Source organism: Hylobates moloch, unplaced genomic scaffold (genome assembly GCF_009828535.3).
Source record: "Hylobates moloch isolate HMO894 unplaced genomic scaffold, HMol_V3 SCAFFOLD_5, whole genome shotgun sequence".
NCBI classification, from domain to species: Eukaryota; Metazoa; Chordata; class Mammalia; order Primates; family Hylobatidae; genus Hylobates; species Hylobates moloch.
Window position 1 is genome coordinate 78,466,681 of NW_026652280.1, and position 25,454 is coordinate 78,492,134.

Sequence of the window (25,454 nt, forward strand, 5' to 3'; positions counted from 1 at the left end):
TTTCTTCTCGTAGGATTCCTGCTCGTAGTCTCTTTCTCCACCTGGCCAACTCGCAGGCTTTGAGACTCAGTCCTGCTCATCTCCGTCTTTAGAAGCTTTTCCAGATCCCTCCAGGCTGTGCACACCTTGACCAGAACTCATACCTTACTCCACGCTGCATATAAGAGCTGCTGATTTATTTCTCCCTTGTCTCCCACTAGACTGTAAACACCTTGCAGGAAAAATCTAGATCTTCTTTCTGATTCCATAGTTTCTAGCTCTGTTCCAAAGTTGTAGTAGGGCCTGAAGGATGGCTTTTGAATGAATGGTTATAGCCAATACTTAGTTTGCTCCATACAACCTAGGATGTGTGTAGTAGGTATGTCATAAATATTTGCCTCATTTTAAGTTGATTAGCCTTGGTTGAAATCTCTTTTCCCCATAAGCTCCCTAGAACCTTCTCAACCGAAGCCCCCATGGTAGGCTCTTTCCTCTAAAAGCAGAGTTCTCACAGTTTTATGTGCTGCAGGATTACTTAGGAGGGTTGAAAGGGCTGATTTTGCGGTTCCAACCCTGGGTGTTTTTATACTGTAGACTGAGATGGGGTGCCTGGAAAATGCCTTTAAAAAAATAAGCACTCTGTGATTCTAATGACAGATTCTGGGGAGTGCGTTGGGATAAATACCATTCTGGCAGTGGATGCCTGAGGAAGCTCCCCTCCTCCGATGATGATTGCTATAGCTCACAAAGGAATCAGTCCTCTCCTTTCTAACGGATTCTGCCTGCCTTTGTTTACCCAGAAACCAAGGATGACCTAGAGCAGCTCACGACTGAGATTAAGAAAAGGGCCAACAACGTCCGGAACAAACTGAAGAGTAAGAAGGGAACAAAGAAAACAAGCCAGTCCCCACCACCATCTATCTCAGCTCCCCTAGGGTCCAGCTTTCCGAACTGAAACTCCTCTTGATGGAAGTGACACCACTTGGTCCATCTTTGCTTGTGGTTTGGGCTCTGTCCCCACAACGATCCATTGCAGCCCGAGAAATTTACCTTTTCTTAAATCCTGACTGTACTGGAAAGAGTCCAGAATTGAAGCTAGGAGATGAGAATTAAAATGTGCTTTCAGCTGCTGAGTAGTTGTGTGACTTGGTCCTTTAACTTCGTCTTTCAACTTTTCTTTTTTTTTTTTTTTTTGAGACAGTGTCTCACTCTGTCCCCCAGGATGGAGTGCAGTGGCACGATCTCGGCTTATTGCTACCTCTACCTCCTGGGTTCAAGTGATTCTCCTGCCTCAGCCTCCTGAGTAACTGGGACGCACCTGGCCCATCAACTTTTCCCTTATTGGTCTTATTTCCCTGGCAACTACATACTTTTTTTTTTTTTTTTAAGACAGAGTCTTGCTCTGTTGCCCAGGCCAGAAGGCAGTGGCTCAATTTCGGCTCACTGCAATCTCTGCTTCTTAGGTTCAAGTGATTCTCATCCCTCAGCCTCCCAAGTGGTTGGGATTACAGGCATGCACCACCATGCTCGGCTAGTTTTTGTATTTTTAGTAGAGACGAGGTTTCGCCATGTTGGCCAGGCTGGTCTCGAACTTCTGGCCTCAAGTGATCCACCTGCCTGGGCCTCCCAAATCGCTGGGATTGCAAGTTTGAGCCACAATGCCTGGCCACCTACATACATTTGAATAGTGATTTTAGAGATATATAAATGCAAGAGATATCATTCAGTCTACAGATATTTCTTGGTGGGCTAGGCATACCACCTTCCCATACCCTCACTCCCCCCATTTGGGAGAGTATAGTTCAATGAAGCTACTGTCATAGATTGAGTTCTTCCAGAGCCTAGAAGGTTTACTTAGTTCTGTTGCTAGAGCCTGCATTCTTGCCCAGTGTATTTGGTGCATGCATGCTATTGATCAGAAGAGAAAGCATTATTGCTCAGCTCAATTTACCATTTCTTTCCCCCAAGTATATTGCAATAACTATTTTAACTGGAGGAGTCATTAGTAGCAGATTCCAGTAATAACAGTGACAGTGCACCTGCCATTGTGCTAGGCACTTTATGTGTCTTCTCATTTAATCTTCACATTAGTATTGTGAGGGAGGGACTGTTAGTTATTCTGTTTTACAGACGAGAGAACAGGTACATTAAGAGAGGTTAAGTGGCTTTTTCAAAGTCACACCCAGTAAGTGCCAGGGCAAGGATTCAAGCCTAAGTCTCAGGGTGACCAGAACCTATGCTGTTAACTGTTATGCCAAAACCTGGTCATCGTAAAGGCTGCAGAATGCATGTCCTGTGGCTCACCTGGGAGCTGACCTTTTGAGGTGACACCTACCTGTTACATCTCCATGGGCTGGATGTGTGGGAATGAGTGAGAAAGTTTCACTGGATAGCATGCTTCTTGGAGGCGGAGATAGGTTGCAAGTATAACCTTCCTCTCCTCTTTAGGCATGGAGAAGCATATTGAAGAAGATGAGGTCAGGTCCTCAGCAGACCTTCGGATTCGGAAATCCCAGGTAAGACTTTTCCTGGTCTCACGATTATCTAGTCCAATCTCTTATTATTTTCCCTTAACTGTGAAGGGATTTTTTTTTTTTAATACAATCCTTATTTGAAATCAATTTGAAGACCTGGTAAAGGAGAACTCTCCAGGTTGAAATAGGGGTCCGGGCCAGAGTCCAGCCCTTTTGGCCCCTCTCTTGTACTCTCCTTCTCTAAGGAGGCCCCTGAAGAGCTTCTTCAGGCTTCCTAGAGCACAGCTTAGGATTTAGTATGCCTCCTTGTTTTATAGGAGAGGAAATTAATGTCTTCTAACAATTGTTAGTCATTGGTTGTCCAGTTTGGAGCTAGGCACTTTAGGGGTCATCAAAGATATGATCCTTGTCCTTAAAGAACTGGCATGCCATTGAAGTGGCATGGAAAGCTATTACCTAAGACCTAGCAGGAGGACGGGATAAGAAGACACATGCATGGTGCTCTGAGCATCAAAAGATCTCAGGAAGAATTGGGGATAGCCAGAGGAGGCTGGGCCAGAGTGCCAACATGAGCAGGCTTAGGAAGTAGTTTCCCCTCTCTCAGAGGCACAGGGGCAGGAGTGAGGCACGCATGTGTGTGTGTTGGCAGCAGTGGTTGGTAGTGGTGGGGGGTGGACGTAAGGGGCAGACATGAAGACAATAGGCTTTCTGAAGAAAAAAGTTTGCTGTGGGATAGTGGACACATAATTTTTAGTAGATAACGTAGTGTCACATTCTAGCAGTCTTTGAGGACCATTCTAGGGAATTTGGATCTGATGTTATAACTTACAGGCATTTGCTTCAGGCAGCAGTATATTAGGAGGATTATTATGGTAGCCATTTGAAAGCTGTTTACAAGTGGGAAAGAAGCAGGAGACTGGAGGTCCCTAGTTAGGTTTTTGCAAGGGTTTTGGTCTAAATTTGTGTGGTGGTAGTGGGTTTGGAAAAAGTATACATATTGGTGATTTTCCAAAGGAGAAACCAGTAAGTAGGGCTTGATGCTGAGAAGTGAGCAAGGAATAAAAATTATTAGGAAGGTTTTAGCTTAGGCATCCAGGGCTGTTGAGATAATGCATCTACTTATAAGCAAGAAAAGTTGGGGAGATGAGTTTAGGGTAAGAACTCAAGGATCTTTTGTAAGGATAACATGTGGGAAGGGAATCTGACAGTTTTAGAATGCAAGCCAAGTGTTGTGCCAGAAAAATGCTACTAGTCCATGTGAATGTAGGGCTCAGAGATTTAGAGATGACCTCTGGCCTCACTATTACCACGTGAGGTCAGCAGTAAACCGGTTTCAGTAAACTGGTGCTGAAACCATGCTTTGGAAAGGGCAGTGGACTCTCCTAGTAGTGCAAAGCTAGGAAACAAAAAACTTGGGTTGACCCCTGGTTTTTTGATTCCAAGTCCAGTGCTACTGTAGATGGCTGTGTAGGGGTGCGGAGGGGTTCTATAACAGTTACAGAACCACTGGGGCCTGACTGCATGTTACATCATCCCACAGCACTCTGTTCTTTCTCGGAAGTTTGTGGAGGTGATGACCAAATACAATGAAGCTCAGGTGGACTTCCGAGAACGCAGCAAAGGGCGAATCCAGCGGCAGCTCGAAATTAGTATGTACTTGAGGTTTGGCGTGTGCCCTCCACCTTTCCTGCCACCTGGTTGTCCATCCCAAGTTTTGAGGCCCTGGTAGAGCAAGCAGGAAGCACATTTTGTGCCTAAGTCTAGGGCAGCTCCTACAACACTGGCACATCCTGAATGCTGTGCTGTAGGCTGAAAGGGGACACCGTGTTTATCAGGCCCAAGTAATTTTATTGTATGGGGTCCAGCATTGTCTCCTATATAGAGGGGAAATGCTTGCCAAACAGTTGCTCTCCTGTGGACTCATTGTATCATTTTGCTGTCTGTTTGACAGCAAAGCATATTTATGAAATAAAAAGTGTGGTGTAAGTTGCTGGGAGGATAAAAGTGTGGTGTAAGTTGTTGGGAGGATTAGAGAAATAAATAAAGCTGTACCCTTTAGGAATGTAATAATGTGGAAGGCAGGGCCTGTGGAGTGGAAGGTGCTTTGGATGAGAGGAATGGTATGAACATAATCAAGAAAGAGCAAGTGTGTTTAGGAGTGGCAGGTTGTCTAGGGTCTGGAAAAAGAGTGTGTCTGGAGTAGCGTAAGGTTAGGTGGGATTGAGGGAGGGCTTGCCCATGAACTAGCATGTTATGAGGGCCTTGGACGCCATAGTGTAGTGAATGGGGCAGGGAAATGTTCTGAGCTGGGAAGCAATGTAATGAGATATGTGCTTTAGGAAGGTAAGTGCTGATAATGTTAAGAATGGCTTGGATTAAGGGAGAAATAAGATGAGCCAGGAGGCAATTGGGGGAGTGTTGTAAAGGCCATGGTCTTTATAGGGAAGTCACGTTCCTAATTTTCAGGGACCTTCTCAGATGGTGTTCCACTGTGATCTTATATTTGACACTCTACTTCTTTTGTTACAAAGCCGGCAAAAAGACAACCGATGAGGAGCTGGAGGAGATGTTGGAGAGTGGCAACCCAGCCATCTTCACTTCTGGGGTGAGAGCCCTGTGTGCTTGGATAGCACATCCCTCTCATGAGCAGGGAGGCCACTGCGGAGCTCATGCAATCCAGCAGGTGGAGGGGGAGCTGCAGGTGCAGGGAGTTCAGGGAGGCAAGGAGCTCCCCAGGAGTGTGCGTGAGGGCTGTGGTAGGAGAAGCCGTTCTTGCAGGGGTAGCTAACAGTCTGTGTGTGGCCTGTTGTAGATCATTGACTCACAGATTTCCAAGCAAGCCCTCAGTGAGATTGAGGGACGGCACAAGGACATTGTGAGGCTGGAGAGCAGCATCAAGGAGCTTCACGACATGTTTATGGACATCGCCATGCTGGTGGAGAATCAGGTAAGTGGCAGTGAGTCCCAGCGTGGGGAGGGAGGAGAGGAAAGCTCAGGGTCTCCTGAGAACAGGGAGGAAGGGAATACTGGAAGCCAGTGAGGTAGGGTGGGAGAACCATTGGGAATTTGCATAAAGGAGAAACAGAATCCCATGGGAAAGTGTGCATTCGAATTGAATGTTGGCACTTTGGGTGATCTTAGCCTTGTCACTCTTGCCCGTCCCTATGGCCTTGCAGTCGTTGCTAGTTGATACAGGGTTTGATGTGTTCTGTCAAGTACCCAGTTCCCCTGGATTTTTTATTTTTATTTTTTTAAGATGGAGTATTGCTCTGTTGCACAGGCTGGAGTGCAGTGGTGTGATCACAGCTCACTGCAGCTTGACCTTCCAGGATTTGTCTTTTTTCTTTCTTAAAAATCAGAGATCGGGGCTCCTAATGGTGACGTTTTAAAACAGCCTGCTGATATGGACTAGTTCACTGATGACATTGAAAATGTGATCTTTTCTCTAGTTCACAGGGAAGACTCAGGTTTAACATAAATTTTTATTTTTTTCCATTTTTTTTTCTGTTTGTATTTTTTTTTAATTTTGGCACCTTTTGTTAAGGCACAGAGCAGACAACAACATGAATGAAGGAGTAGCAAAATAGCATTGACAGAAAGACTCGAAACACTCGTGGTGCTAGTTTGACAGCTTACTTTGTCCCAGGCATGCTTGCTCGGGATAGAATTCTGGATTGCCTGCATAGGGTGCTAGTTTCACATAGTTAGACGGTTCCTAGTTCTTATGGGACAGTTAAGTGTGCCACAGGGTCATGGTGCTGTGCACTGTTGCCATGAACTTCCAGCTGCTCTGACACTTGGATAGGAGAGAAAGTGGCTTCCGTAGTAGGCAGACTACACAACCTAGTTGAAGCTCGAGCACAGCTTGACTAGTTTTTGACATTGGTTCCCTGCTGAGGGCCTGGGTGCTTCCCCCCATTCCTGGCTGGCCTCTGAGACCATTTCTTAAGTCCCTCCATCCCACCTCTTCTTTTCCCCTACACTGCCTTGCCGAGGAACTGGCTTGAGATTCAAGTGGTGGTAAGTGCCTTGTTCTGTTTACAGACGGCCATAAAGTGATAGAGTTGGGTTGGGTAGTTGAGAATTCCTAAGATGCCTAAGATTAATTGGAATGATCAAACTTCCCTGTCAGGAAGTGATTGCTAGGAAATGGTTGGGGAGCTTATCAAGAGACCACTGTCTGGAAGGGAACATATAACCAAATAGCTTGGGTAAACCCAATGTCTGTCAGTTAAAGGGCCTGGAAATAACTTAGAGAAAGCAAATGTTCCCCACCTCAGATAGTTATTGAGCACGTACTGTGTGCCAGGCACTCTTCTGCAGTTAGTGAATGTACTCAATTCAGGCTGAATGGTGTTGATTCAGGTCTGAATGACCAGGAAGAGGCCAGCATCCTAGTGATGTCCTAATAACAATGAGATATCCTTATTTCGGTTCCTCTCCATGTGCTTAAGTGTAAAAAAAATAACAAAGGTTGTCCGGAGATATCTCAGAGTATATTTATAGGTAGTTACCAGGCATCTAGACAGTATGTTCTGGATGTCCAGTGGCGTGCTGGTCACAGAGAATTAGTAAAATTCAGTGAATGTTTCTTGAACAAGTGACCACCACCCCACCACCAAGGACTGTGAATGGGTGTCCTATGGAAGGCCATGCATCAAGGTTTCTGGATGCTCTTCTTGCCACTGAAGATTGTAAGAAAGAGAATCCCTTCCCCACATTGGCTAGGACTATCCTGGGATGTTTACTGGGTGTAACCAGAGTCTGTTCTTTGCAGGGTGAGATGTTAGATAACATAGAGTTGAATGTCATGCACACAGTGGACCACGTGGAGAAGGCACGAGATGAAACGAAAAAAGCTGTGAAATACCAGAGTCAGGCCCGGAAGGTGAGACTCTCCTGTGGCCTTCAGACAAGAGAGTCCATTTTGTTTGCTGTGTCTCGCTCTTTCTCTTCCCTCTCCCTGTCTCTGTTTCTGCTGCCACTACCTCTTGCATCTGGGGAAAGGGATCCATGATTGACCGTATCGAGAACAACATGGACCAGTCAGTGGGCTTTGTGGAACGGGCCGTGGCAGATACCAAAAAGGCTGTCAAGTATCAGAGTGAAGCCCGGAGGGTGAGCACCTTCGTCTCAGCTGTCCTTCGTCTCAGCTGTCTTACTAGTATCTCCTCTCCCGGCCACCCCCACCCGTGTCCTTGAGCCCACGCCTCCCTGCCTGTCGTGGCCTCATCAACCCCTCCCTCAGCCTTTCCTAGAGACCAGCTGCCTGCCCTTCCTTCCCAGGTGTGCCTTGCATGGATCTGGCTCACAAGCTATCTCCCCAAGAACCCACACTTGAAAGGCAGTTCTGTAGGATGGATGCACGGCCCAGGTGGTGCTGTTAATCTTCTCCTGGACTTAGCTCATGGGCCTTTCAGATGTTAAACTTGACTCCTCTGTTCAGAAATCTTCTCTTCATTGTCTTCCACTCCAGGCGCCCAAGCCCCGCCTCCCTTCTCTTTTTCTCTACCTTGTACCTAGCTCATGCTAACGCTATCTATACATTATGTCATATCTGATGGAGCACCTGTTATTTCTGCTTTATAAATGAGACAGTTGAGGGTCGGGCTCAGTAACTGGCTTCAGGCCACCTAGTAAGTAGAGGCACTGAGATTCAAGTTCAGATCCCAATCATTCTCTTTCTACCACACCACTGTATTTGCCCACCCTCTGGTGCCCCTGCTGCTTAAGGGCTTCTAGGCTTCTGTGCTCATGACTGTGGGTATCCAGCTCTGGTGGCTTCTGCTTTTTAGACTTTTCTCCTTTGACTGATTCTCTTGGGCTTTGATATTGTTCTTTAGTTCTTTGTTTTTCATCCAACTTTACCTATTGTTTATGCAGGGATTTAGGGGACTGGGAAGTTATTTTACATGGTGAATCCAGGTTGGGTGTCATTTTCTGATATCCAGGCAGTGTACTGGGTCTGACACGTAGGAGTATGGGCAAAAGTAGGAAATTAGAACTCTATCAAAAATGCCTTTACATTCCCTCTTAAAATGGAAAAAATCTGTCAGTGACTTTTTATCTTGGCCAACTGCTCCTTAGAGACCCCATGATAGTGGCTCTGATTCTATCTGTCCACATATACAGAATTGCAGTGAGAGCTGAGAGAGGCCCCATATTTCCCTCTGCTGGCATTCCTAGCCTAGAAGTAATTTAAGAAATTTAAAGTGTCCTAGGCTGGGTGTGGTGGTTCATGCCTATAATCCCAGAACTTTGGGAGGCTGAGGTGAGAGGATTGCTTGAGCCCAGGAATTTGAGACCAGACTGGGGAACATGGGAAGACCCTGTCTCTACAAAAATAAAAAAAATGAGCTGAGCATGGTGGTGCATGCCTATAGTCCTAGGTACTCAGGAGGTTGAGGCAGGAGGATCACTTGAGCCCAGGAGGTCGAGGCTACAGTGAGCCATGATCATGCCACTGCACTCTAGCCTGAGTGATAGAGAAAAACCCTGTCTTAAAAATAAATAAAGTATCCTAGAAGGATGTCTGTGTGTAGAGATGTAGGCCTCTTATTCAGACTGGTAAGATATTTTCTATGTAGAGGTGACGGGGTTGGGTTTTGGATGAGTGTTTATTTTTTTGGTTGTTTGTAATAATGATTTGTTTTTGTCTTATTCCTCTCTCCAGAAATTGATAATTATCATTGTGCTAGTAGTTGTGTTGCTGGGCATTTTAGCATTGATTATTGGACTTTCCGTTGGGCTGAAATAAGAGTGGCCTAAGAGGCTGCTGCACTGAAATGTAAGTAAACGAGTGGTTCTTGGGGACTCTGGATTTGGCTCCTCAAGAGGAAATTAGCTTGAGATTTCATATTCCTCTTCTTTCCCCCTATGATTGTCCTTGGACACAATGAGCTTTCTAAAACTTTCAGTAGCCTGTGGATTATCTCCTTACAGTTCTATTGGTTTCTGGCTGCAGTACGTGGATGAGCTCTCCGTTTGCTCTTATCTTGTAGATTCTGTCCCCAGTCTCTGTCTTGTCGTATTTCTTACCACTTCTCCCAGCATACCTGAGCACCCCAGGTGACTCCCCTTACTCAGGAAGCATGCTTCTAAGTTGGGTACACCTCTGTCTTGGATCTGGAGTCTGTCTTCTGAATTCTTACTGATTTTCATGGATGTTGGGCTTTACTTTCTCTATCCTTTTCAATGTAAATGAAACTCTGAATTGGGATTTGGATTTGCAGAGTTTGTTGCTGACTGGTTGGGTCTTAAATGATGATAGTTAACACACTTTTGAGTGTTGTGTTGTACCAGACAATGTACTAAACACCTTATACACATATCATTGAATCCTTACAATGTCCTTTGAGACAGATACAATATTATGCACATTTTACAGACAAAGAAACTCAGTCAAAGAGAATGTTGAATAACAGGGCCAAGTTCACCCGGCTAACAGTGGACCTAGCTTCTCTTTGTAAAAGAAGGTAGCCACTTACCATTAACTATAAAGCCTGGAGAACCTTAGAGGATAGTGATGCTAAAATTTAGACTATTAATTTTCTTGAAAATTTGTTAAAAATGATAGACTTACCACTGAATCACTGTTTGTTTTTTTTTTGTTTGTTTTTTTGTTTTTGAGACAGAGTCTTGCTCTATCTCCCAAGCTGGAGTGCAGTGGCATGATCTCGGCTCACTGCAACCTCTGCCTCCTGGATTCAAGCAATTCTCCTGCCTCAGGCTCCTGAGTAGCTGGGATTACAGGCACATGCCATGGTGCCCTGCTAATTTTTGTATTATTAGTAGCGATGGGGTTTTGCCATGTTGACCAGAATGGCCTCGGAACTCCTGACCTCAGGTGATTTGCCTGCCTAAGCTGGGATTACAGGCGTGAGCCACTGCGCCCGGCCTGAATCACATTTTGGTTGTTGTTGTTGTTTGTTTGTTTTTTGAGATGAAATCTAGTTCTTGTCCCCCAGGCTGGAGTGCAGTGGCGTGATCTCAGCTCACTGCAACCTCCGCCTCCTGGGTTCAAGCGATTCTCCTGCCTCAGCCTCCCGAGTAGCTGGGATTACAGGCACCTGCCACCACACCCAGCTAATTTTTGTATTTTTAGTAGAGACGAGGTTTCACCATGTTGGCCATGCTGGTCTCAAACTCCTGACCTCAGGTGATCCACCCGCCTCGGCCTCCCAAAGTGCTGGGATTACAGGCGTGAGCCACCGCACCCGGCCTGAATCACATTTAATAGTAGTGAGCATATCAATCTGGTTATTGGGACTATTAAGACTTTTGTGACTTTAAAACAAAAAAATTTTTTTTGTTGTTGAGATGGTATGTTGCTCTGTCGCTCAGGCTGGAGCACAGTGGCGCGATCTTAGCTCACTGCAACCTTCTGCCTCAGCCTTCTGAGTAGCTGGGACTATAGGTGTACACCAACACGCCAGGATAACTTTTATATTTTTTGTAGAGACGGGGTTTTGCCATGTCACCCAGGCTGGTCTTGAACTCCTGGACTCAAGTGATCCACCTGCCTTGGCCTCCCAAAGTGCTGGGATTACAGGCATGAGCCACTGCGCTCAGCCAGTGACTTTTAAAATATTTTTCTGAATAAAATATAGCATGCATTGTTAAAAAAAAAAAACTATAAAATACAGAAAACATAAAACTAATGAACTTTTAATATTATTGCTGATAACCTTGTGGCATGTTCACATACTCAGACATAGTTTTACATAGTTCAGACTATATTATCCATAGTTTTGTACCTAGTTAGCATTATTCCACAGCATTAAAATCTCTTTGTAAATCTAATTTTCAATATGAGATTGTGGCCATACTCTCAAATATTTAACATTTTCACAATGTTCGAGGTTTATGTTATTTTTCTATAGCTAACAGTGTGACTAACCTTATTTAATATTTTTCTCATTTAAATTTTCTCTTTATTACCAACTCATATAAGTTGGATTACTGAAATAACAGGTATAAACATTTTTAAGACTTGGCACATAATACTATGCCAGTACCCAGAGCTGTGCCTTCCTTTTATATTTGTTTCAATGTGTCCCTTCTTATTCCTCCTCCTTCCATGTGACCACAGGATCTAAAAGTCAGCTTATTATAGCATTGAGCATTCAACTTCATCTTGAAAGATAAGCAACAGTGAGATGAACAGCCTCTCATAGACAGGTGGTTGGTTGATTTTTTTTTCCCGTCTTTTTTCTGGCACTTGGAGTCTAGCCCTTGACTTTTTTTATGTGAACTTTAAATTTAAATTTTGGTTTGGCTCTGAACAATCTGATTGAAATAGATGTTGAAACTTTAAAAAGATATAAGAGTTGTTATTTTTCCATATCCTTGGATGAAACATGATGTGCAAATTCGTGGTGCCCCTTTCTATTCCTAATTCCAGGACTTCAGAAGGTATATGAATCATTAAGAGGAGCAGACTAATTAATATGTTGTTTTTGGTTGACTAACCCTATCTTTAACCTGCTAAATTGCTGAGCAGTTGTTAAGCTGCTTTTTTTGTAGTGTATTGCATGTTCCCTAGCAAAGTCAAGACTGATTGTTGCCTAGGTCTGGACTCCCCTCTTCCTCCATGTCACCCAAGGGAGAGAGGTCTCTGAACAGGAGGGTAGACAGTGTGTTTATATTTCCTAGTAATGTGCCAGCTGCTTGCTCTAAGATCATAGTATCCTCATTTTACAGACGGGGAAAGAGCAATGAAGTCAAGGAACTTGCCCAAGGCTACATAGCTCATAAGGTGGAGCAGCCATAATATGACCCCTGAACTTTTTCCATATGCTTTTCATTGTGTCCTTCTGTTTTCTAAAAGAAAGGCAGCAGGGAGTTCATGAAGATCGAGAACCAGAAAGCAGCTCCTGCAGCCTGTCTTCAGGAGCGGCGCTGCTGTGGGACCTGCAGAGCAGGTGTTTTCACTAGGGATTGTCCCTTCCCACCACGTCCTTCCATGGGTGTGGACAGCCTGTGAGAAGGCTTATAAAAGGCCTAGAGGCTTTTCTGTTTTTTTTCCCCTCTCACAGTAGGGCTTTTTGTTCTTTGTACAGTGGGATATTTAACTCCAGGTTCTGTCCTGGGTTTGTCTATTTCATAGCGATTTCTGGTCTTTCCTCCCCACCTTCCAGGTTTGTGGCTGACTCCTTCTGTGGCCCTTTGCCTTCTTCCTGTGTACTGATCAGCTCCTCCTTTCCCTGCCTCCTAGAAACTGATTTCACTCCAGACTGGTGTGGCCACCCTTGTCTTCAGATGAGAATGGAGTCTGAATGGCCTTCCTGAGAGCGAGTGCGACCTGTTCCTTTGTTTCCTTGCGACCACCCTTGGACCTGACTCAGCTAACAATCTAGCCCTGGGGGAATGCGATCTACCTGATGCGACCCTGAGTTCTCCTCAGAGCCTCCTCCTGCCCCACCAGCTCTCAAGTACCTTTTCTCCTGGACTGTGTGAACCCACCCAGCTTTCTTCCTCCCTGTTGTGTGTCAGATTATGCCTTGCACCTGGGAAAGCTCTTGTGAGACCCTCCCAAGGTGCTGTATTTTTCTACCTCATGGAGTATTCTCCCAGAAACTGCAATGTATTTTTTTAGGGGAGTATCTTTAACAAAGCAGAAGGATTCTTCTAAGTTTGGCAACAAGAAGGCTTGGATCTGAGTCTTCTACCTGGCAGGATGCCAATCCTGTTTGTTGCCCGTATGTCCTGAAAACATGCCTCATGACAGACTGGCAGATGTCATTTTGGTCTGAAGAGCTGACTTGTTTGAAATTCAGCCTTAAATTAAGCTCTTAGTTGTTCAGCTTGGGGGGCAACTTTGATTTTTCTCTGTGTTGTAGTCTCTCGTGTTTACTCAAGGAGGGACCAGGATGATACAGTCATCTGAGGTTATGCTTTGCAAAAGGCTGAGGGTATGGAATATGTTTCCATGTCTGAGTCTTAGAAACTGGCTGTTCATTGTTAGAAAGTGATGCTTTGTGAGACTATTGCCTTGGGGCCAAAAATAATCAGGGATTTTAAATTGGACAAGGGACAAGGTGCTAGAATCCTAAACTCTGGAAATATTTCATGACACTGGTGTATTCACTCATGTGTTCCAGATATATTCTAATTGTGTATGAGATGTATGTACATATAAGTGTGTGTCTCAGGAAGAAGGAAATAAAAATGGAAGCTATTATGACCTCAAAAAAAAAAAAAAGCCAACTTTGAGCTAGGATAAAAATTGGGTAAAGGACATTTGCTTACCTGCAAATGAATCACTGTGGAAATGTGATCTTCCCATATCATCAAGAAACTTGTTTTCTGGATGAATACTGGGAGAATAAAATGAGAACTCTGGAGTGAGCTAAATTGATCCCAATTAAGTTTTTCTGCTTAGCAGACAGAAAGTATAATTTTTTGACACCCTTCCCCACCTGCTGCCTATGCTAGGCTTGTCCTGAGAACATCCCTCAGTAACTTGATATTCACATGGCCTACAGGATGTCCCATCTGCAGGGCTGAGTCAGTTGGGGAACACCAGAGGCTACACAGTAGCTCTTCCTGCTACTGGGTTAATGAGCTTGGCAGGTTCTTTGTTTCACTTAATTCTTACCATGGAAGCAGCAGCAGCAGCTGCCAGGAAATCTTCAAGTGTAGTGTCTGTGCTAACCCAGTGGTAAATCCCTTAGATCCCCTGCTGGTCTCTGGCAGTCTCCTTAATTTTGGGTACCACGTATATTTTCAGCTTTGACTTTAACACTTTCTAGGATAGGGTGAGCACCCTTAATCCAGGCACTGTCCATTAGCTTCCTTTGCAAAGGCTACTTACGGCTGGTCACAATCCAGCACTCAGACAGAGCCAAGGCGATATGCTCTTGCCCATGGCTATGATGTCAGACAGTGGATGGGCTCCAGCAACAAGAGACAAAATCACTAAAGGCCTTTGCTCTCCTCTGACATTGAGGCCTGGGGCTTACAGTTTGGAATACAACATGTGAAGGTTTTTGTTCTTTGTATTTTTTAAATGTAAACTTGATTATTTTATTGCTAATTTAAAAATAAAAATGACTTTGTATTGATTGTGAAACGGTTCTGGCTCTGTCTCCATGCAGAAACACAGTGATCTGGTGCCACCATGTGGTGATTTTTATTCAGGTTTTAGAATGTAGTTCACATCTTTTTAAGCCATGTGCTGGATCAGATGGTTCAAAAGTGCAATTTTTGAACATGGTTTAACTCCCACAGAATGCAATGTAACTATGTTTGTGTTTCAGATTTGAGGTGTTCCCCCGAAAAGAATTTGGTTCAGTCCTTGGGAGTATCTGGCTTTAGGAGGAAATGGGGGAGATCTGTCACGATGTTATCTAGAAGGCAGAATGACCATACCAAATATCCCCTGGGAATCCTTTTGATCTAACTTTTGAATGTCTCACCAAAAATAACATTTCTGTTGGCATTCTGGGCCCTAGAAGCCAGATCCATCTCCTTTTTCCTTTTGTTGCTCTCTTCCTTCACACCCTCTTCCATGTCCACATGCACTTGTCTCCCTGCAGAATACTTTTTGCGATGATGTTTCTCATGTATTCTTTCTTTCCTTGTCTGGATGAGCAGAAGAAGATCATGATCATGATCTGCTGTATTATCCTTGCGATCATCTTAGCTTCCACCATTGGGAGCATATTTGCCTGAAAAAGGTGAGCCATCTATGGGGAGGGTCAGGCCTTCTTTCACTGACTTGAAACCTTTGCATCTTGGGGGCACTCTAGGTGCCTTAATCTGGGTGGGATTAGGTGCTAATAAAGGTTAGAGAAAACTAAGAAAGGGATGTTTCAGAGACAGAAAAATGAGTGAAGAATTAACTGTTAGCAGGTAGTCTGTGGGAGGAGAGGGGGAGACAGAAGGTGGCAATCTGTCCTATAACCTGGTGTGGCAGAATGCTCTTTGTACAGGTGAAGGATATTGATTCCTGCTAAACAGTTTGAGCCTTGGTATCTGGAAGTGACAAAAGGAACAAGAATTAGTTCTTGCATTAGGTGCATCTTGAACTTTTTGGAAGAGGGCCAGCCACACAGTAAATTCAAATTAAATTTCTTCCCTTTCACGATTAATGAAAGTTAACACAGACTTGTGTATAGTCCCTTACCCTGGGTAAGAGAGGGATTTGGTGATCCAACCACGAACACCATGCTATATAATCTATGATTTTTTTCCTCCGTTTTTCTATTATTTCCCACAGCCCTCACAGATTGATCGACTGGCATTTCTAATCCTCCTTCCACTTCTGTGGTACCATCACTTCTCCACGCAGACTCATCAGCTTCTCCTCTTTCCATTATGAAACTTCTTAAACAGGGCAGCAATCAACTACTTATTAAGAATTATGCAAAGAACAAACGTATACAGAATTGGGTGGAGGACAGGGACAGGGAGTACAGATACACAGCTGATTAGGCAGAGGACTGATTAGGAGGACTGCAGGGTAGAGAAGCAAGCAGAGTGGGTGCCTCTTTAGGAAGTGAAACTTACAGCCTGCGCGTGCAGTATGGCTGTGATGGGCAGATATTGTAGCATACCTAACTCAACAGGATCTTACTTGAACTGCTGTGAGTTGGTCAAGTCAGGGCACTTCTGCTCTTCAGCCTCCTCTAGGTCTCACCTTTGACTACCCTACATCTGTTTCCTCTTTCAGGCTTCAGTAGTAGTCTTAAAAGTGAAGTTTATCTAAGGATAAGCACATGCCTATCTTGCTCACTGCTGTGTCCCCACTTTTTAGCACAGCGCCTGCTGCTTACAGGTACTCAAATATCTGCTGACTTAATTACTTATAATTAAGCTCTTATTTCAGTCATGGACAAATCCTTGGGTTTGACTCCTAAACTCTTTAAGGTACCGATGAGAACGTGGTTTGTTACTATCAGAGGCTGTGTAAAGCCGCTTGGGAATGGGCTGATCTACTTATGCAAAAATGCTACCAACCATTCTCCCCATTACCACAACATGAAACTTTAAAGTGCTTTTTCTATGGGTGGTGATGGTGGAGTTCTAGCAACAGCCTCTTAATCTGTGGAGAAGATGGCTGGCCCCAGGACTGTGGTTCAATAACGAAATACAGGCCCACAAAATAAACAGGTTTATAGTATGACTGAACTCACACATCAGTAGAACACTCCATGAACCATAACAAAGAACAGATAAAGGTGTCAGGTGAGAAAGGTGAATGAGGTTATCACTCACTTCACCTCTCACCTGATTTGTGTTGCTAGCTGAAACTGCTGGCCAGTAATGTATGTGTAAGAAACTGTTATAGGCCAGGCACGGTGGCTCATGCCTGTAATCCCAGCACTTTGGGAGGCCGGGGCAGGTGGATCACCTGAGGTCAGGAGTTCGAGACCAGCCTGACCAACGTAGTGAAACCCCCTCTCTACAAAAAAAAATGCAAAAATTAGCCAGGCATGGTGGCTTGCACCTGTAATCCCAGCTACTTGGGAGGCTGAGGCAGGAGAATTGCTTGAATGCAAGAGGCGGAGGTTGCAGTGAGTCGATATCGCGCCACTGCACTCCCAGCCAGGGCAACAAGAGCAAAATTCCGTCTCAAAAAAAAAAAAAAGAAAGTGTTCTTAATACTTAATACTGTCCCCAATTCCATTCAAGTTTCAGTTGTGTTCAGCTTTAAAGCCAGCTATGTGAATGTGAGTTCTAGTGCAGATAACTTTATTTAGTGATTATGTAACTAAAATTCATGAAAAAATCACAGTATACAACTGTGAGGAGCACACAACTGCTAAGTTTGTACTTTTGAAAGTAAATTATTCTTTGTTTGATACATTATTTTTTAAGAAAGTGGATTAAAAAATATTTTGGTCAGTGCTGTTTTCTACCCACCTTCAAAAGCCAATGCTTTGATACTTCTATTAATTTGTGCTTCCTTTAGTTTTAATAGGGGATAGAAGACTGCAGCTGGTTAGGTCTGGAGAACATTAATCTGGGCAAACAGAGCTGGAGCTGTGAGGATCTGAGTCCCAGAGGGCCCTCTTTCACTAGCAGTAAGAATTTAAGTGGTGCATGGCACATAGCACTGTACTAGATTCTGCAGGGGCACAAACATAGAGCCAAACACCCTCCCTCTTTGGAGAATTTCAGACCCAGAAAAGGCGACGCAGTTCTAACTTTTGTCATCGGTTCCTTTTGCTAAAAGGCAACGGGTATGTTCCTTGCCTATTGTCCAACATCCCCCTTCCAAGATTGTGAGAAGATGGGTAGCTGGGCATCAATAAATGTTGAATGAATTGACCTATGTACTGTTGTTTTTTTCTTACTCTAAAAATGTGTTTTTAACCTAGTAAAATATCACAGAAACTGGCTCCTGAAGTGTGTACATATAAAAGGCAGTATAAACATTTAAGTGAGACTCGCATCATAGATGGGGGAATACAAACATTTGTTTCAGCCTTCATGTTCATTCTTACACCCCAGGAGGACCAAGAACTCTTTACAGTCATTCAGGCCTATTTCTTAATCTTTTAAGGGATTAAGAATGACCAATGAGAAGTTATATCCTGAAGTGATGTTTAAATTTTATTTAATAAAAATACAGTTTTCTTTTTAAATCAACAAATAACATTGTTTTTCAGAAATCATCTTCTCATATGCTGCTCCTTAGTTATGGCTTAAGAGCTACCCAAAGACTTTAGTGGGTAGGCTGAGGGGAATAGAAATGCAGAATCCTCCTTTCAATAGCCTATATACAGTTATCTCCTACACTCACTACACACGTTTGGGCATGTAGAACTTGCCCCAGTATTTCCCCTTGTGGGTCAAGTCATATGGGCTCAGTACTTTCCGTATGCCCAGCATGTTGGCAGTGGCTATTCGCTCAAATGTCCAGGGGTTTTGGTTGTTACGTTCTCTTTCCTCTTGATCTTTTCGCATCTTCTCTAGAGTCTCGCGGCTCACAGCCTTTGCTGCGAAGGGCAACTTGTGGGCAACCTGGTCAAGGAAACCTTGCACTTCTTCGAATTCACAACGCCCACCCATCTCTACAACAAGGCGGCCAGCCTTCACAGGTGTCACGTAGTGGTCAATGGCACCTTTGCCTCCCCCCATGCGTTGCCCAACACTTTTGCGAGTGATGGGCTTGAAAGGGGCTGGTACTCGCCATTTGGCAAACATGTTCTTGGGGTCCATAGAGCGGTTGATTGTCAGGCGCATCATTTCAAAGTGGCCCCAATGCAGGTAGCCACCACCCAATGCCTAAAAGTGAATGGGAGAATTAGAAACACATGCGGACTTCAATATCTTCTATGGGCTCTATTATTTTGTCTCTTCTAGTAACTGTGGCTTCAATGATACGATTGAAAATAAAAATCTAAGTTCTAATAAGTCCCATGGAGATAAAGCCTAGGGTACACAGTAATAGGGTGAAGGGGGACCCATTTCAGTGGAGAGCCAGGAAGGCTTCTTTGAAGAAGTGACATCTAAAGCTAAGACCAGAATAAAAAGAACTAGCCAAGGGAAAAGAGAGGAGTGTGCCAGGCATAAGAAAGGCTTATGTGGAGGCCCTGGCACAGCAGAGGGCTTGGCAAGTTGAACAGAAGCCAATGTGGCTGGAGTAGGGTGAGGAATGGGGAGAGTGGGCAGCAGGTTCTGAGAGGTCAGTGGGGGTGATTATGTAGGCTGCAGGAAGAGGACTTTAGAATATCACTCTGGCTGCCTGGTGGAAAATAAATCCTAGTGCACACCCATTTGTGTGGCTGCTGACATCAAGTCTTCATGGAAGCTACTCAACAAGTAAGGAAACAGCTGTCTTCCACATCCTATATTGTGGATGGTTTTATTTTTACCAGGGCTTGAAAAGATCTCATGATCTGATTATGGGGCAAATTAGCTAGCCCCTTCCTTCTCCTGCTTTTACGTTATTTTCACTCTACATTAAAAAAAAAAAAAAAAGATGTATAACCCAAATGTTTACTGGGTACCCAGTAGCCTCTGTACATATCAGTTTAAAGAGCAACTGGTGGCAGTTCTAATAAAAACTGTGGAGGAAGAGACTAAATTATCTCAAGGAGTATGAGATTTTGTTATTCCCTAGCTTCCATCCCATTGCTGCTTGATGCTGAATTCACTCACCAAGATTGCAAAATTGCCTTCTGTAAACTCCGTAGCTTCAGTGGAAGGTCCCCGTATGTCACTTAAATTTTTAGGTTCTCTTCTTACTTTTGGCACAAGTGGTACCCTTTCAATAAATCTAAGCTTGGGTTTTTCAGGAATGGAAACATCTAAAAAGCACAAACAACCAGGATAAAGTAAAACTACACATCTCAAAAGATCTATTTTCCTAGAAGGATTTATAACAGGTGAAAGTCTTAATTTCTTTCTTCTTCATTTTTTGGTAGAGACAGGGTCTCACTATGTTGCCCAGGTTGGTTTCAAACTCCTGGCCTCAAGTGATTTTCCTGCCTTTACCTCCCAAAGTGTTGGGATTACAAGTGTGAGCCACCATATCCAGCCTGAAAGTCTTAAAGTTACCACTGAACAGTAACTGTAAAGGTATATTACATTTTTGCAGATGCTTTTAGTGACACTGGAATCTTCTGGCTGTGACAGTGGCTAATGCAAATGTTTCTAAAACTATTTTATTTTATTTTTTTTGAGACAGAGTCTTGCTGTCGCCCAGGCTGGAGTGCAGTGGCACGATCTCGGCTCACTGCAGGCTCCGCCCCCGGGGGTTCACGCCATTCTCCTGCCTCAGCCTCCCGAGTAGCTGGGACTACAGGCACCCACCACCTCGCCCGGCTGATTTTTTGTATTTTTTTAGTAGAGACGGGGTTTCACTGTGTTAGCCAGGATGGTCTCGATCTCCTGACCTCGTGATCCGCCCACCTCGGCCTCCCAAAGTGCTGGGATTACAGGCGTGAGCCACCGCACCCAGCCTCTAAAACTTTAAAGACAGCAAAGTTTTATCCTCTGAATCCAAATGCACTTATTAATCACCAACTCTGTGCTTAACACTGTAACAGGGATTGTTTGGAAATCACTAGTTTGCTTAATCTTTAAAATAACTTTATAGCCTTGGTATTCTTTCAGGGCTCCCTTTTTAAAAATTTTAAACTTGTCAAAGTTAACACAGCTATATCAAAGGGCCAAATTTGATAATTTGGTAATTCAGCTCAGTGAATTACCAGAAAGTGAACACATGAACACACATCACTATTACCCAGATCAACAAACAGGATATTAGGCAGGTAGTATTTTTAATCTCCATTTTATAGAAGAGGAACCCGAGGGCTAAAAACATTTTATAATCTGGTCTATGCCATCCAGTTCAACAGCAAAGCTACATACCATGTCACAAAAATATATACATATATTTCCCTGCCTCTCTGGATGTTAATGGGGGTAGTGGAAGAATACTATATTGTACATAAAAATATCTAAGTTCTCCAGCTCTGCCACATTCTTGTTGAGAAACTTACAACCTAGGAATCCTTTGATCAATGCTCTTTCTCTCATATATGCAGGGACTTTTTATGCTGAGACCTGCACAGGTCAGTGTGCCAGGTTTGGGTGCGTGGGCAAAACTTCAGGCCAGACATGTGACATCTTCTTTATCATCCTTGACAATTTGGGGAAAAAAAGTTAACATACAAATCATTTTTTAAAATTTCTAAAGTGAACCAAGTATGGCTTTATAATGGAGACAAATACAAAATAGAAGAGTTTGAGGAAATATCAAATTATTACTATCAGAGTTTCAGAAGCTGCCCCTCAGCTTCTATATGTAGCTACAGAGAAACTTAGTAATGCTTTCTTTCACCTACAAGTCAAAATGTACTTTCAAAACATATGGTGGTTTAACAGTTCTGCACAGAAGACCCTCAGATGTACAGACCCTATTCATTTTTTTGAGGGTTCCAGTATATTTCTTTTTTAAAAAGTAAACTAGTTTTACGACATTGTGGCTTAAATTTAACAAATTAAAGCTTTTTCATATATCGTTAGATGACTGCATATATGTAAACTTATTTGGAAAGAACATCAAAAGTCCAGAATTTTTTTTTTCTTTTGAGACAGAGTCTCACTCTGTTGCCCAGGCTGGAGTGCAGTGGCCTGCTGAGTAGCTGGGATTACAGGTGTAAACTACCACGCCCAGCTAATTTTTTGTATTTTTAGTAGAGACGGGGTTTCACCTGGTTGGCAGGCTGGTCTCCAACTCCTGGCCTCAAGTGATCCACCCGCCTCCGCCTCCTAAAGTGCTGTGATTACAGGCGTTAGCCTCCATACCCAGCCAAAAATCCAGATTTCAGGCCAATGACTACTGGCTGAGTGGACCATGGGACACACACCAGTGGGAGGCGTTAGGGGAGCTATCTCATTAGACGCTGCTCCGTAAGAGCAGGGAACTTTTTTGGTTTCCTTTGTTCTTTGATTTATTTCTAGTGCTCAGAATATTGGTTGGCAAAACTGTAAGCTCTAAAAACATATTTATTGAAAGAGTGAACGGGGATGGGAAACACGAGAACACTCCTATGTCATCTCCCACCCGCTCCTGGTTTCCATCAGAGAAAAGATTTACAAACAGGAGAAAGACAAGCTCTCACCTTCAAAACTTGGTACTGGGAGCAGTGTCTTTAGGCCAGCACTGGCGGGGAGGGGTGCCCAAGAATCTACAAAGACAAATCAAGTTAAATGACGAAGGTAACAAGGCCGGGACCCCGATATAACCTGGGCCAAAGGTACTACTTATTTTTATTTATTTTTTTGAGACGGAGTCTTGCTCTGTCGCCCAGGCTCCAGTGCAGTGGCGCGATCTCGGCTCACTGCAACCTCCGCCTCCCGGGTTCAAGAGATTCTCCTGCCTCAGCTTCTCGAGTAGCTGGGATTACAGGCGCCCACGACCACGCCCAGCTAATTTTTTTGTATTTTTAGTAGAGATGAGGTTTCACCATGTTGGCTAGGCTGGTTTCAAACTCCTGACCTCAAGTGATTCGCCCGCCTCGGCCTCCCAAAGTGCTGGTATTAAAGGCGTGAGCCACCGCGCCCGCCCAAAAGTACTTCCGCCGGAGGAGTCTTGTGTGGGATGCGGATTCCACTAAATGGACTCAAAGGCTCAGGCTCCGCAAAAGGCTAGCCGGGGTCTCTGGGCGCCGACTTCGACGCAGCTGTGACTCTCTTGCACGAACCCCTACGGCGGAGGTCGGCGGTGGGATAGCGTAGTCCCTAACCAGTGCTTCACCAAGCACATGCAGAGCCGCCTTTTGGGTTAGGGAGAAAAAGCACTGGAGGGTGGGGCAGGAAGAGGGGTAAAGTCTTTAGGAACAAAAAGGGACTTCTGACCTGACAAGGGCACCCGCAGGAGCGGCGCACTAGCGCGAGCCAGCAGCCTCCACATGGTCACAGGCGTCCGGCGGCGCGGAGCTCCCCCAGCGACTCCAGCTGTCTCCTGCACCAAGGTAGGCAGCGGACCTCCAGCGGACCGAGCTGGAGGAATAGGCTCAGGACACCGCTCAGTGGGGCCGGAAGTTGTGTTCACTCCGGTCCACTCCGCAGAGTCCCGACGGAAGCGAAACAAACTCGAGCGACGGGGGTTGAGTTCCGGAGGAGATTGAGTTCCTCCGGTCAAAGGCGCCGTCCGCCCAGCCACGCGCAGGTTCCCTGTTGGCTTTCTAGGATTCTCCTTCCAATCCCCAGTCTTTCCCCAGAAGAAGAGGGCGGCGGGGCGGGGAGTCTTTTGTTTTATTTATTTATTTTTCTGCGGAGTACAACTGTCAGTGCCTGCCGGTTGCTTAGCAAGGTGATCCCTTACGATTCACAGCCTTTGAGATCTTTTTCTAGGGGACCCCTCAAAGACATTCGGAGAATACCAGATTTGGCAATGGTTTAACATGTATAGGGCAATTGCAATGTGTCCTTGAGTACCTCATTCGTTAGTCCTGCCAACGAATCTATGAGATAAGTCGTTATACTTATTTTGCAGATTCCATCTGAGGGTGAAATAATTTAACTTGTTCTGGGTCATACAACAGGAAAACAGTACCATCAGAATTTGAGCACAGTCTGTGATTCCAGAGATCTCAGTGAATGAACAATATTGTTGATGAAAAGAGTGAAATTCTGTAAGATATTGGAAGAGATTTATTCTGATCCAAATATGAGCAACGATGGCCTGTGACAGCCCTCAGGAGGTCCTGAGAACATGTGCCCAAGGTGGTAGAAGTGCAGCTTGGCTTTATACATATTAGAGGGGGCATGAGACATCAATCAAATGCATTTAAGAAATACATTGGTTTGGTTCAGAAAGGCGGGACAAGTCAAGGTGGGCTTCTAGGCTATAGGTAAATGTAAACATTTTCTGGTTGACAATTGGTTGAGTTTGTCTAAACACCTGGGATGGATAGAAAGGAATGTTCAGGTTAAACATAAATGATTGTAGAGACCAAGTTTTATTATGCAGAAGAAGCTCTTAGATAGCAGACTTTAGAGAAAGACTGTTGTAAATTGTTTTTTTATCTGGTTAAAAGGGTGCCTGGAGGCCGGGCGCGGTGGTTCACGCCTGTAATCCCAGCACTTTGGGAGGCTGAAGCGGGCAGATTACCTGAGGTCAGGAGTTCGAGACCAGCCTGACCAACATGGTGAAACCCCCGTCTCTACTAAAAATACAAAAAATTAACTGGACGTGGTGGCGGGTGCCTGTAATCCCAGCTACTCGGGAAGCTGAGGCAGGAGAATCACTTCAACCTAGGAGGCGGAGGTTGCAGTGAGCTGAGATCATGCCACTGCACTCCAGACTCCAGCCTGGGCAAGACAGAGAAAAAAAAAATATGCCTGGCTCTTAGTTGATTGTCTCCTGGATCTGGGAAGGAAGGAAGGAAAACAAAGGGGAAAGAGAATACCTATAGAAATTGTGGATTTTTCCCACAAGAGACTTTGCAGGGCAATTTCAAGATATGGCAAAGAAATATATTTTGGGGTTAAATATTTTTTTCTTTGTCTCATAATGTTATGCCAGAGCCACATTGAAAAGTAAGTCACAATATATAGGGTCAAATAAAACCTATCTGATGAGAATTTATGGTTTGTAGGGCATGATTCCCTTAGGTAGGAATTTGGGCAAGATAAAAAATCAGAGCTTAGTCCTCAAGTTGAATATTGTGCAATATTGTTTTGAGTGAAAAATCAAGTGGCAATAAAATCACGGTTTGATTGGTCTCTAAGTCTTTTGGTACCCCAAAACTTCTACCTTATTGTTTATTTCAAAAGAGTCAAAAAGTGCAATCTACAGATCCAGTGCAATCCCTATCAAAATTCCAATGTCATTTTTCACAGAAATAGGAAAAACAACCCTTAAATTCATTTGGAACCACAAAAGACCCTGAATAGCCCAAACAATCTGGAACAAAAAGAACAAAGCTGGAGGTGTCACACTCCCTGACTTCAAAACATAAATTGATTGTAATCGAAACAGCACGGTATGACAGAGAAATAGACACGTTGACCAATGAATAGGATAGAAAGCCCAGAAATAAACACATACATTTATACTTCATTGATTTTTTTTTTTTTTCTTGAGACATAGTCTCACTCTGTCGCCCAGGCTGGAGTACAGTGGTGCGATCTCAGCTCACTGCCACTTCCGCCTGCTGGGTTCAAGCCATTCTTCCGCTTCAGCTCTCTAGTATCTGGGACTACAGGGGCGTGCCACCACGCCTGGCTAAGTTTCTCTATTTTTAGTAGAGAAGGGGTTTTGCCATGTTGGCCAGGCTTGTCTCAAACTCCTCAGGTGATCCACCCACCTTGGCCTCCCACAGTGCTGGGACTACAGGCGTGAGCCACCACGCCTGGCCCAGTCCATTGATTTTTGACAAAGGTGCCAAGAACACATAATGGGGGAATGATAGTCTCTTCAACAAATGATGTTGGGAAACCGGATATTCACATGCAGATTGAAATTGGACCCTTGTCTCATACCACATTCAACTTAAAATAGATTAAAGATTTAAATATAAGACCTGAAAGTGT

The 25,454-nt window shown here is 44.2% G+C and overlaps 2 protein-coding genes across 15 annotated transcripts in view; one reads left to right on the plus strand and one right to left on the minus strand.

Moving 5' to 3' along the window:
• The window catches only part of STX3 (syntaxin 3), a 58,598-nt gene extending 40,804 nt beyond the window's left edge, over nt 1–17,794 (plus strand). For 3 of the 14 annotated variants that reach the window (XM_058438734.1, XM_058438730.1, XM_058438731.1), the window contains exons 5-12: nt 780–854; nt 2,428–2,495; nt 3,994–4,102; nt 4,985–5,058; nt 5,266–5,400; nt 7,231–7,341; nt 9,127–9,240; nt 12,287–14,526. In XM_058438734.1, coding sequence (XP_058294717.1) covers nt 780–854; nt 2,428–2,495; nt 3,994–4,102; nt 4,985–5,058; nt 5,266–5,400; nt 7,231–7,341; nt 9,127–9,210 — 656 coding nt within the window. In that variant the 3' untranslated portion in view covers nt 9,211–9,240; nt 12,287–14,526. Of the gene's footprint in view, nt 1–13; nt 359–779; nt 855–2,427; nt 2,496–3,993; nt 4,103–4,984; nt 5,059–5,265; nt 5,401–7,230; nt 7,342–7,460; nt 7,572–9,126; nt 9,241–12,286; nt 14,527–15,050 lie in introns of those variants that run through there. The other 11 variants (XM_058438744.1, XM_058438736.1, XM_058438732.1 and 8 more) reach the window with 11 other exon arrangements.
• A 199-nt stretch (nt 17,795–17,993) lies between these two features.
• Nucleotides 17,994–22,960, minus strand: MRPL16 (mitochondrial ribosomal protein L16). Its single transcript, XM_032152975.2, has 4 exons — nt 22,773–22,960; nt 22,037–22,102; nt 19,566–19,714; nt 17,994–18,689 (listed from the first exon to the last, which is right to left on the minus strand). Exons 1-4 carry the CDS (start codon nt 22,825–22,827, stop codon nt 18,204–18,206), a joined length of 756 nt encoding a protein of 251 aa, XP_032008866.1. The 5' UTR covers nt 22,828–22,960; the 3' UTR covers nt 17,994–18,203.
• Between the last annotated feature and the right edge of the window lie 2,494 nt (nt 22,961–25,454).